Here is a 13,533-nt window from a genome sequence, read left to right on the forward strand (position 1 = left end):
GGAAATTCTCGTTTGATCAGATGTCGACCGGAAAATGAGGAACGTGCGTAAGAAATGTAAGATCTTGGCATTCGCCAAAGCCAGTTGGCTATGTCAGCCTCGGGCGCTTCCTCGCTAACAGGCAACTTTAAAGTAGGTATGTCTTCGAGGGAATTTCAATTAAAGCCGTACAAATTATGTTCGATTCTTGGCATCGTAAAACATCTTTGTCCATCCCCCTTTAGCCGTAAGAGCTAACAGAAATCTTGGAAAACAATGACCGTATAAATTCGAATACTGTGCAATAAATGCACCCCCCCCTCCACCATCTCTCTGCCCTCGTATGATGCATGATGAAATTCCTATCACTTGGGAATTGAGGTCGCGAAAATGCCGAGGCAAGACTTATTGACGTCCTAGCTGGGGTTAGGAGAGTTTAGGCAGGCCACTGGGTAAAACGACATTAAATATGAAGACGGCACTTCGGGGAATTTCCTATTATACGTATAACAAGGGGCGCAGGAACAAGGTTCAGAGCCGTGGAAGCTCGGAAGGAAGCAGGCATCCTTCGTTCTTCGTTGCTCCATCGTTTTAGCTGCGGCCATCGAAACTCTTCTGAGGTCGATGACGAGGACGCGGGAGGGTCATCAGCGGACGGAAGAGGCACTTGGATAATTAGAGAAAGGCAACAGCCGGTGAAACGTTCCGTTTGAGAATTCTTAATTTTCGCTATCTTTGTCGGAGAACAAATACGAGCCAGCCGGTGAAAGTGAGATCTTCACCCGGAGGGTATTCTTCGGATTTTAAAATCATATGTATTTCGACCGAGAAAGGAGAAGAAAAATAAGAGAAATGAAAAAGTTATAAATTATTCGAAAGAATTAACGGTCGACTATTTTTCCCGTTACAGAGTTTTTATCCTGATAAAAATCTCCCGAATATCGGATTCCGAAGCGGAGGTTTAAAGCAGGGATTTGGACTCACGCTGATTGCATCCGTTTCCTGGATTTCAAACCACGCATGTGGTGGAAATGCATTGCATGTTTGCAGATGACAGAAGTTCAAGCCCCGTAACGGAAACATAAGCTGACCAGCACAATGGGACTATGGAAAATCCTAAATTTTGCGAGAATTTTTCACCGTTTTCGCTCGTTTATCCTCGTCATTCATGCTTATTCCTTCGTGTATCTATTCCTGCATGCCTCAGTTCCAAATCACACTATTTAGGTCTCTCGAATAAATGGGGGCGATTCGATTCGCCCATGCGTTTCCCTCTCGGATCGCTTTTCCCTGTATCCACTGCCTAACAGCTCGAGTCATCAACAATACGCATTAATGTCTTATGATCCGTAAAAGCTACAATACACAAGCACCATCCGCCATTATGGGGTAGATCAGTCCAATGCATGGTTATTAATCCGTATATGGTCGTGTGTTGCCATCGTTCATTTAATGGGAGTAAACGGTACCTCAAAATACGCCAATTAATACGCCAGAACGATGAATTCGGAAGGGTTGTCCTTTATTTTCAAAAGCGTTAATATTCACTCGAAAGTTTCGGTGCTGCTGTGACTGATACAAAAAAAAAAAAAAAAAAAAAAAAAAAAATCGTTTTTCCAGTCACGTGCAATTATTTGTTCTCCCCATTCAGACAACGTCTCTTATTGCTTCGTTTTGTCAGTGTGACTGATGAGTTTGCTGCGATATAGAGAAGTTTTAGCCCCCCCAATTCGTTAGAATTTTTAATTACAAACTGAGCCTTGATGTGCCTGTAATAGGTGTCATCGAGTTAGCAAGCAGATCGCTTTGCCGTTTATTCTATTATTTTCCCCAGCTGTCTGGGAGCGCTGTCGTAAGGTTAGGATCGGCTGCGCCTAATTGCTCGCACGAATTCAATTAGCTCAAATCGGAATATCGAGTGAAACGTGATGGATGGTTCTCCCCGACCCCACCACACGTTTCAAATATCCACGAAAGGAAATATTGCAGAAGCGTTATAGACGCGGGGATAATATTGCCCCGAATTCTTGTCCAAACTAAATCCATCAACAGGTCTTGTTCAGCGCTGTAGTTTCATTTGTATCAATCACCTGGATGACAGCTCCAATTGATTAACTTCAATAAAATTCCTACGATCAGTATTCTCGATACGAGTATCAATTAGTCTCATAATTAAATCCCATGTCTTTCGCAACATCAGAGTGCTGCATACACGCAGGTTGCATGGTGGGATTACCGACGTGTTTCATAATAGCAGGTGTTTATTTTGGCAGTGTGGTAAAAACGAAGCGATCGATCCACAGCTACACTGGCACTTGTACACACACATATATATGTATATAAACTGTCAAAGCCACCGATTGCAACTAATGCTTTAAGTCCTCCCGTTGGAAAATCGATAATTTATAATGGTATGTCGATTAGTCCCGCAAAGAGGGTGAATTGCTTGTGTTTGACAATGGGGTATAGGGTTCCTCTATGAGAGTCTGAGGGAGAGAAAGAAAAAACGAATAAAAAAAAAGAGAAGAAAATATAGCCCACCCTCAGAAACGTGATTCATTTTTGGATTTTAGCTTTAACGTAGGGACATACAGGGGGCTTTCCCGCGGGACAATAACGGCCACGGCTCATCGCCTGTCCCGCACATTTATGCACTTACAGACTGAGTAACCGTGCAGTGATTGAGCACCGAGTATATATAGGTATATATACATACATATGTATATATATACATATATATACAATTTGCCAGGAGTAATCTGACCGTCTGGGAAGCGAGATGAGCAAGCTGACGGTGTTGGTGAAATTTGAGGTATATACGGTTGAGAATTGCTTCGTCTTCACGGTGGAAATCGATCGCACTGGGGTGCAGGGCGAGACACGGATGAAGGGTTCAGAACTTCCAAAGGCATTAGAGGGTTAGCGTATAAACTGTCTGGAGTTGGCGCATCAACATGATCTTGCAATCTAAAAGTTTCTTACTCCCTCCGGGATATTGCCGCGCTTTATTTTCACTCTGGATTGCATCGGAGTTTGACCATTGAGACGAGCTAAAATTTAAGGGAGGCATATATTTTGTAGAAATTTTACCGAGATGCTTCATCTGCATCACCCAAAAGTCTTCTGGCGATTTCGGACGAGTTTATTTTCAGGCGAAAATCTTATTTCATAATTGAAACCATCGCTTTAGAGGGGTACAACCGGAACTACACTCAATTACTACTTCAGCTGAACTGGACTTTTTACATCACAGCTTCAAAGAATAAAATGTTTTGTCACTCGAATTCTGTCCCGCAGTTGTAACAGTTTCGTTATTCTCACTATCCGGTTAGTAGTATTATTGAATCTTCATTAATTCGAAACAATTGTGAGCACGTTTCAGTTGGATATATGTCTTCATCTAGTACTTAACTAACAAATCTAAATGCGATGCATTTTGCTTCTTTTTTTTTAATCATGATGTAACCCTCGAAAAATATTACCTCGATGCATCTTTGTATCGTTAATGACAAGATTGATAAAAAACGTATTGGGTTTGTGGAATTTCTGTTTTGTCAGTAATTGAAAAACATTTTTTGCGATTGTTTTGATAAAATTCTTGGTAACGAAAGTAAATGCAGTAGAATTTTTTTATCGAATTGAGAAAATTTCACCCAAGTAACGGCTGATTCCAAGTGTATACGAAAAAGTTTAATGCTATGTAAAGAAAAAAAAACAAGATAAGGTTTTTTTGATTGCTTACGAAGTCAATTGCACAAATCCTTATTTTCTCAAAACAGATCTCGAAGCAACGTTTTATCGTTTGATGAAGAAATGGAAGAAATATTTGTATGAACTCAGGGGTGACACAGAATCAAGTAAGGGGGTTCCCAGGTTCCTCTGCAGCCACGCGCCCAATGCGTTCCCGGTGCGAGCTGGATGTCGAAAAGAGCCAGGGACTGAGCTGAACACGACACGTCACCCGACGGCAGCTACTTAGTGGAATGGAATTTATCAGCGCCGAGGCCCGTCAAATAAGATTCAAATAAGACGAGGGTCACCCATCCCCGGCTCGCGAGTCGCTCGGCCTGCAGGTTAAGGCACTTTAATGTGTTTGCATTGGAAATGGCGGCCCTGCTATAATCCTATAAACCCGCGTGTTATTAGAATACAAATGAGCGAGAGTCCGGGTGGTCGGAGGATTTTTATTAATCTACATACTCTGACGTCGCGGGGTCGTAAGTATCGCGTGGCTGGGATCAGAACTTTAGCGGGACTTTCAGCGGGCCCGCAAGAATTCTCCTCCTTAATCTTCAAGTTCATTTCGTAAACAATATATTAAAACGGATCCTAAAAACGGGATCCCGCGAGATCGATCGTCGAACGCTTTTTCGTCATCTTCGCATCAGCTGTACACATGTGTGTGTATTCCTTTCCGCATGACGCGACGTGCAGATTGGCTTTACCCACCCTTTGACCCGAGTGCTCACGTTACTTCGGCTGATTTGTAATCAACTGATTAAAGTCGCGGAATTATATCTTCCTACCTGTGGTGGTAAAGCAACCACGGTACGAACGACCATCCTGTGCAGCCCATACGCACTGATCCACGTGAAGTTTAGTTACGGTATGATATATCAAGCGCTGCGCCGTACGTTAACCCCTTCATTAGCAGTGCTTTGAGCCACGACCCTGCCTTCCAGACAGAGCTGGCCAGCCGCTGCCACCCCCAACCGCTTACAGCTCACCCGACCCTCCCATCCCTCAACGGCTCTCTATTTAATCCCAATTAACGTCCAGCCATCGCTCGCTCTGCGATGCTACAGAACAAAAAGTCTCCAATGACAAAGAGTTGCACGTGGAGAAAATATTGCACAGCTGATGCTTCTGCAGTGTAATACTCATTGCCTTTTTTTTTGTCTATTCTCGATAGTGATTCGATACGGAAATAGAATCTTTACGAAGTGTCCGGATTAGGAAAGCCTTTCACTCCGTCTTGGATTACACGACTTATAACGAGACTGTAGCTAGTTTCGTACGTAGGGAAAAAAGTCTTGAAACCTCGCTCAGTAACGAAAATTAACGAATTTATTATTTATAGAGGTTTTTAATAGTTTAGCATAATTTTGTGAATCCATGGAACGTAGGCCGACACTCGAGTGTAGACCGAAGGCGCGTTTCGACCTCCGCAAGGAAAGAGTCCCCAAGATACGACGCCCACAATCTCCGCTTGGCCAAAAGCGTTGACCACCACCAAAGGACCCCCTGAGTCTCCCTGGAAGAAAGGACGATCACCAGATTGAAAATTTGCTTCGTCGCTCGTTTAATCTGCCGTGAAAGCACGTGAAAAGCCTTTGTTTCAACCAGGCCATGCGTGCTGACACAGATTCATTCTGAGCGTGTGTATTGGTGAAATGCTAACCTTACAAGCGGACTTTGTACCGTCGAGAGGACCGGTGCAGATGTTTGTGGGATGTAAAGGGTTTCGACCCTCGTGACGCAGGGCCTTGTCCAGGGCACGTTTGCAAATCTCGTAGTTTAGAATGGGGAGAACAGCCTCCTGCAAAGTCGTCGGTTTGTTTAGGTCTCTGCCACGACCGATGCTGCCCCATCCAGTCAGCATCGCGTTACCCCGCGGAATGGACTCCGGATAAGGAAGGCTCACCGTAGCGACGAAGGGGTTCAGCTCGAAGGGTTTTTCCAGTTTCATCAGGGCGATGTCGTACGGCGCCACTGTGCTGAAACCGAACAACAAGTGACTCTCTTCTTAAGTTCTCACCTCGGAAGTAGGGAGGGATTTTTTCAACGCGTATGGCTCTCGTCACATCTTTTTACCCCGAGTAACCTGGATAAATGAAACTCCTCGTGACGAGGCAGCTCTGCTCCGTTTCCTCGGTTGTTCCTAGCTTATACTTTCCGGCGAGGACAAGAAACCGTCCCGGGGGATGCCGAGGGGATAGGGTCTTGCAATGCGCGGCTGTGAGCACCCATCCCGCCGTCAAAAGGCTGCCTCCGCACACGTGGCGCTGCTCCAACCCCCGAGTCGGGTCGCCCCAGTGGATGGAGACCTGCCACGGGTGAAGACCCTTCTTCGCGTCCATCCCGCCGACTATCCTTGTCGGCCTTTCCGCCAGCAGTGAGAGCTCGAAGACCATCGTCGACTCTGCCTTGCGAGAAAGAAGAAACGGTAACAAAAAAAAAATGTTGATTAGAATTACAGATACAAACGTTATCAATTTTAACGATACTTTGGATGAAGTTAATGGTCGCAACTTGGATTACTTGAATGTTATAGTTGAGATGTAATGACTATGTTATTTTGAATTCTGAACGATTGAAGAATTCATTCAAATCGATTAAGTCTCTGCGAGCAAGACCAGAAACGAAACGTTTAAACATTAAAATCAGCACGGGGTTACCTGTGATTTCAATTTTTAATAAGGTCCTCAATGACATGGGATTCGAGCGATAAAAAGTCAATTTGTTAAATTGCTGGGCGCGCTTTCACCCGGCGGTCCGGAGACCACATTTTCCAGAGCTTTACAATCCTGTAAATCTTTGACCTCCGTACAACCATAAAATTCCAACAGTGCTTTTATTACCTATCTCGGTCTTATAGTTTCGCGAATATAATTACAATTGTACGGGTTTTATGGCACAGAGATCACTTGACACGAGTAACAAATTGCACAGATTATTTAACACACCGCAATATTTGTGAGTGAAGTATTGCCGAAGAAATGATCAAGTCAAACGTGATGAACCTACAGCGTGCATCTCATGAGACATAATGAACTTCCGAATCACTGTTTAATACTGTTTATGCGCCGAAAATATCAATCAAGATTTAATAAAAAATGCTCCTACCGTTTTCTTCGGCGCACAATCCACGAAAAATCGTAAACACAAGTATGAAAATTCTGTGAGAAAACATGGCGAAGTATTAAGAAGTACGACGTGCTACACGTCACAAACTTGGCGAAAAGGCTGTGAATGAGTTGCGTTCGCTCAACCGCGATCCTGGAGGAGAACGCGCTGCTTCGTTTCTATAGGGAGTATCAAGAAATGCGGATGCGGAAGTGATCCGCAGACCCGTTTGTCGCTCTCTTATCTATAGTCAATACGGTATAGTTTACCCTATCCTAGACCAGATCCAGATCCAGATCCGTCGTTTTAAACTGGTTTCAACGCGATTTTATACCTTTATGTTAGGAAAGTAGTCTCGCAGGGGTTCCTTTCCTTTCAGTACGTTTCCGAGTGCAGAATTCGAAGTTACCAATGTCGTCTATTTGAAAGTATCTCCTTCCGGTCGAACGACTTATATATTTTCCCGATTTTTACCGAGCTTGCCAAATGAGCTAGGATTATATTCTCATCTTATATTAGCCATTTACTTGTCTGTTACGAATCGCTAATTTCCACAAGTTTGAATGAATTTATCGCGGCCGATTAGAATTCAATGGATTGATCTATTATAACCAGGTGATTATGATCAGGGATCGTGAAAATGAAACACTTTCGTTCTTTTGTCAATTACATTGGATTTTCTGTGTAACATTATTTTGATGTATAAGATGTGATAACTGGAATTCTCGGTACTCAACGTACGGCGAAATGTTTTCCTGATCTACTTAAAGCGAGACTACTTCGTTGCAGAATTACAGGATGGACTGTCAAGTACCGTTATAACTTCCCTTATCGACAGTAATGTTATTTAATTACACAGGAGAGCCTCCAGCGTTAATGGATGTTTTGGATTGAACGTGAACCTGACAGAAACGTTATTTGCAGCCGTTTACGCTCGCGAATTGATTTCTTTTCGAGTCAGCGGTTATATCGTTTAAGCGGAGTACACACGTGCAGAGTTGATTTGTAGGAACGTCGGACAAATCCGAATCTCCGATTGCTTACGCAAATTGTTTTCCGATTGACATGAGGGTAAAGCAGGTAGATATGCTGTAATGGCTGTTACTTGTAGGTTTTTTCCGAATTGTAGAAACGATGGAAAAAAAGAGTGTAAATCAATCAATCAACCGTCATGTCATGGTTCAAATTTGAGAAAGTAGAATAATTAACGAACAATTGACACAAACCGAATATTTCGGTACTTGTTACAATATTCGATTTGCAAAAATATTCTACAGACAAATGATCAATTATTGATTCTACGAATAAATACCAAATAAACGCGGCTGCAATTAAAGATTAATTGAACAGTGTACGAAAATTATATAGAATTTACACTGTATATAAAGCGTTCGAATCTGTTGATGACACCACATTTCAACACGCACGTATGATTCCAATCCAGCCAGCAGGTGAAATTCGCGATTAAAAAGTTAGCGGACGCCGAAAAAATACCGAACTGAAATTCGCAAATGTAATAATTGTACAAATTATTTTGCCTCGGTATACATTTCCTGCAAGTTGAGCTGCTCACGAACCGAAAATTGAATACAATCCGTTGAAACACGGTACGTTATGACACGCCAAGGTGTGGTGCTTTCAACTATTTCATGAAACGCCGCTTGTTGTTGTTACTGGCAAAGCGGGGGAGGTTATTTCTCATGTTGTTCATGGCGCCGCACGTGGCAGGTTGCAATTCCGCCTCGTGGTGAAACGTTAATTAATTTTCAACGGGGTGAGAGTGTTCGCTGTTCTCCAAGTCGTTCACTGTCGCGACATTGAATGCGGAATCGCATTCGTCCGTACCTGAATGCCCGTATTCGTCAAAGCGCGGAAAAAACGCGGGACACTTTCTTCGAGCAAAGTGGATTGACCACTGAGCGAAAATCAGTTCACGATTACTTTTTTACCGGGATTAACGATCTTCGTAGCTAAGCAAACATTCCCTGAGTATTGCCTGATATTTGTTTAAATATTTATGGACTCTTGCTGAAACCGCAGAGAGTCTTTTTCGAATTAAGTTTACGATTTGAATGCGTATTTTTACTTTGCCGTCAAAGGATCATGGAATTTCGTTGAGAGCCTAGCCTCATAGCCTTAACGACGTTCGCGATATTGTGCGGATTTAGTGGACTTTCGCGGTTCTTGAAGATCCATTGAACGGATGCTTTTGATCCTTTTGCCGATACAGGTCGTGGACGTGAAAATCTTTGTCAATTATGAATAAGACTGCCGGAGGTCAAACTGATGAGACCCATTACGATATACTTTAGATCTTATTCACTGTCGAGGTGCACGGCTGACAGCGGATTTCGTCGACGTTCTTTAAATGGCTCAGAGTTTTTAAACTTTTAGTATACCACTCACCTGACGGGATGGCAGGCGAAGAGCTGCTCGAGTATCCGCAGGACAACGTCGGCGTCTTCACGTACGCCAAAGCCATAAAAACGGGCTAGAGACGAGAGAGTGCATCTAGTACTCTGTTAAATATGCATCCACGAAGCAAATGCTATTTCGTATGAATGCGAATTTGCTCCTTTTTGCCTCTGCCGGTTATCCTCCCTGCTCCCCTCCCTCCAGTAGGATATTAAACAGCTACGTTTACTAGGTTCACCTGTATGCTTTGATATTAGATTGAAAGCAGAAATTTGAAATGTTTTTAAACATAAAATCCATCTGAGTTGTATAATAAATCTCCTGCAGATGTACTCGCGATTTTAACCAGCTTTTGGTAACAACTCTAGGATTTTTTACGCAAGGGAAAGCGGTGAAAGAGACCATGAATTTTCTTTATTGGTTAAGAAATAATTTATTTTCACGAAAGAAATATTAAAGAGAATTTAACAATTATATAACGTGTTGTGAAATCCAATCGCTAACTAGGCATTCGTAATTTGGATTGCAAATCGATTCAGAGTGATGAAACACCAGAGAGATATAGATTTTTATCGTTATTTTACTTTTTTTATTCTTATTTCCTCGCACTGTACGCGGATGAGTTTCCATTGGGTTTCTGTTATTGTAAAAACGTACTTATTACTGATAATGGTTAACAATCTTATGGACGTTCTAGACGAGAATTGCCTTCAGAGAATTTTGTCTGGAGGGGCGGTTCGGTCTGCGCTGATTTACAAAATCCGTGTAATCAATTAGATTAGGGTGGGTTTAGAACGGATAAGTTTATCAGATTCAGCAATCCCCTGTATTAACGTATTTCCACGAAAATGTCTATAAACTCAACGTAAAAAATGGTTAATGAAAGGCGTGGAGCTTTTATTGCGTCGCAAAAACTAAGACGATGCTCGAGATAGTCAATATTTGACGGGTGGGCAAGGCTGCTGAAATATTTCATGGTAATTTTACCGAAAGTAAGGAGTATCCCAGCCCGTCTAGGTCTTCAGACGATTCTAAGATCGAAATTCTAGTCTGTCAATACGAGCATTAGCTCGTAATACGGATTTGAAATCATCTAAATGAGCTTTCGAAAATTACGTTCAATTTCGATTGCCACGGAATGACATGTGATTGCAAAAACTGGCGTACGATTTATATCAGGTGAATTCTACTGCCTACTTTTTCCACTGTTCCTACTTTAAATGATCCATTTTATCAACACGTATGTTTATTGCACACTTACTTTAGCCCAGATTCGTAAACTTCGATTTTAGAATTTACGTCATCGTCGTACTGCTCATACAGCAAAGCTTTGCATAATAAAATAATAAATTTTCGTACAGCTCTTTGCTTCATCACGCGACGTGTTAACCAGCATGCATCGCGTGTCTTCGTCTATCCCGCGGGATTCTAATGCAATATCGCAAAAGTTTCAGCAAACGACCGCGCCAATAATACCCTGAATTTTGTTACGCGTATACAAATTCGCGCTCATTGGAAGGGTGCATTTTTTCATTAAAACTGGTGGCCTGCCCTAGTTCCGCAGAACTGCAGTCTTCCACCCGGTCTAACGCGAACAAATTACAACACGCCCCTGCATCCCGGCACGCGATGGTTGTGTGCATTTTTCCTTTTTCCTCCACCCCTTTCTCACCCTTCGAGCTCAGCACCGTCCACCAATTTCATGACAAGCCACGAGAGGGTGGATGAGAAAGAGGGTAAGGTGTATTTTCAGACAATTGGCCTAGCTTCGAATAGTTAACTCTTGAAAGTGAAAAAACACGATGGGACGAATTTGCGGCATAGACGATGTCTCAAGGTAGACGTAAGAGGTTGTGTCTTTCAATCACTTGTTCGTTATTTGTACAAAAATTCTCATAACATCTGAGAAGGGTAGAATTATTAATTTTTGTTTCATTTCGTCGTAAAAACGGTATTATGTATGATTTTTGGAACCTAAGCGTTCTCTTCGCTTTTTGTTCGCAGAAATTGAAAGCTTATGAGTTGTCTTTGCTCGAAGAATATAGAAAAAGAGTCAATCTGACAAACTGTTATTTATGGCTTGGTGGGATGAGAGTCAGTGCAGTGGATTACGACCCAGGATATATTCCGTGTACGGACGATTTATATTAGGCGGCTAAATTTCATGGTGAATGAAAATAGTGCGGGTTTGTCGAGGGGATGACCTGCAGAGCCCGTGCAACTGCAGCTGTAGTGGAACGAAACAATATCAAATATAACCCCGCCATTTGTCATTCTGAAGAAACGGTACCACGTTGGCAATGCCGCACGTACGTCGCTTCGCCGCGTTTAAATAAAATCTCATAAAGGCACCCCTCGGCAAGAGTCTGGCCATCGCTTAATGGCATACTTTTTAAGATTGCCTCCAGGGTGATTCCCGCTTCGTGTAGATCATATAAGTCGATGCAGGGGTGCTTTAAGGGTTTGGCGACATGCGTGCGTTATATCGAGTGGAATTCGATCGCATAAGTCACTGGAGGGGGATTTTCACGCACGTCGCTCACCGTCTGGGAGTTTTTGGGTACGGCTATGTGCCCCTCGTACGGTTCCTTTCCCTTTTTTTGACTTCCTCTATTTTTTCACCAGTGGGGTGAGACCGGTAAGTTGAACGGTATTTTAAATCTAATGGTGCGCGCTACTAGTCTTGCAAATTTCTCAGTCGGTGCGGTATTACTGCCGGAGAATTCTACGTCACGCATTACTGAACGGCGATTTAATATTATCAGAGGCATTGAAAAGCTAATATTTCAAAATTTTCCGTAAACATGACCGTTACTGAACTGTACTTGTTATTTGAGATAGCAATACACCCGTCGACGATAATGTTACCCATTGCGAGGAAGTTTTCATACATTTGAAAAGGAGACGCGTGTATATTTATCATCTCAACGATGTATTTCGTACTTCCTTTACGATTTGTTGTACCACCCAAATATCTACCATTAAGAGAACGATTTGGCAGATAGTTGAAGGAGAAACTGTTCGATCCCCTAGAATATGCAGGATTAATAGTTGCAGCACCAATTGTTGGAGTGTCAATAACGATGCGGTTGATGCAGGGCAACGATTAGCGTGTTCTTTATAAAACCTCTTGGTGACGTTGGTTGTGTTCAAATGAGCTGCAAATCCCTGAGTTGCAATTTTTCTGTTGCAGCATTGTTCCAGGTGTCAACATCCTGACGGATTAATTTCGTAACGTAGATTTAAAGATGCTGTTTATCAACCAACAAGTAATAGCTAAAGTACTTTAGTAGTGGACTGTAGGAAACAGGAACGTGTTAAGCGTTACAAGACGAATATGATACAACTGCGATGTTTCATTTCAATTGTTCATGGAAATGAAAAACGAAAACAGCGGTACATTACTTCCAAACAAGTAGATTCTTTTCGTTCCAACGGTACAATAAACGGAGCAATTGAGCTTGCTTCACTGACCCTGTGGAAATCGGTGTCCGGTCATCCCGGTCCCAAAGTCCTGGATAAAAGGGAGATTCCCTTCAGATGACGGAATCCCATTAGCACCCTCATTGTTTAGCGGGCGGGAGAAGTAACTAAGGCTTAAGGTACCGGCCTGGCTTAGATTTGCGTTAATCTCCAACGAGCCTCCGCAGGGTAAGCTCACTTCCTGTAAAGGGCCGATCGATGTTGTAGTTTCGACGTTGCGATTCGATGCAGCCAATTGGCCACTGTCCTAAAACCCTCGTAAGACTGATTTATTTGGGGTGAAAAAAATTGAGGTCAGTTTTCTCTGATTTTTCCTGCAATGGATTAATTAAGATTATGACCCGGCAAAATCCTTGCACTTTAGCAGATTGCATGCTTACGGATTACAAAATAACATTACTTCAATCGTATGATCTGTAACCAAAGAGTCGCAGCTACAATTCTCACCGAAACATTTATTCTGTAAAGCGATACATTAACTCGATTCATCTACATAAATCACACACAATTAGCTAAAGTTACTTCGCCACGTGAATGTACACACGGGGTTAAAGCGGAGGGTAGGAAGCAAGGAGCGTTGATGGAAAATCTGCAAATCGAGGAGAAAATTGGAAAAGTTCAGCAATTTAGTGTATGCTACATTGGTCTCGTGAGACCCACTCATTTTTTCAGCAAGACGGCTTAGTTTTATTTTTACGTTATCTAACGCAGGGGATATCGCGTACTTATGACGTGGAGATACTGCCGTACAGACGAATCCGAGTAGATACGAAAACTTGAAAACACACTCAGTTACATATATGTTGAATT

General features: G+C 42.5%; 1 protein-coding gene across 1 annotated transcript; it reads right to left on the bottom strand.

The window, feature by feature from the left end:
- Positions 1-5,065: 5,065 nt before the first annotated feature.
- Positions 5,066-12,986, bottom strand: LOC124408717 (venom peptide isomerase heavy chain-like). The gene is made up of 4 exons (XM_046885856.1): positions 12,715-12,986; positions 5,794-6,121; positions 5,381-5,696; positions 5,066-5,233 (listed from the first exon to the last, which is right to left on the bottom strand). The coding sequence occupies exons 1-4, from the start codon at positions 12,737-12,739 to the stop codon at positions 5,066-5,068; spliced, it is 837 nt and encodes a 278-aa protein (XP_046741812.1). The 5' UTR covers positions 12,740-12,986.
- Positions 12,987-13,533: the final 547 nt, after the last annotated feature.

This window comes from Diprion similis, chromosome 8 (genome assembly GCF_021155765.1).
Source record: "Diprion similis isolate iyDipSimi1 chromosome 8, iyDipSimi1.1, whole genome shotgun sequence".
In the NCBI taxonomy this organism is placed as follows: domain Eukaryota; kingdom Metazoa; phylum Arthropoda; class Insecta; order Hymenoptera; family Diprionidae; genus Diprion; species Diprion similis.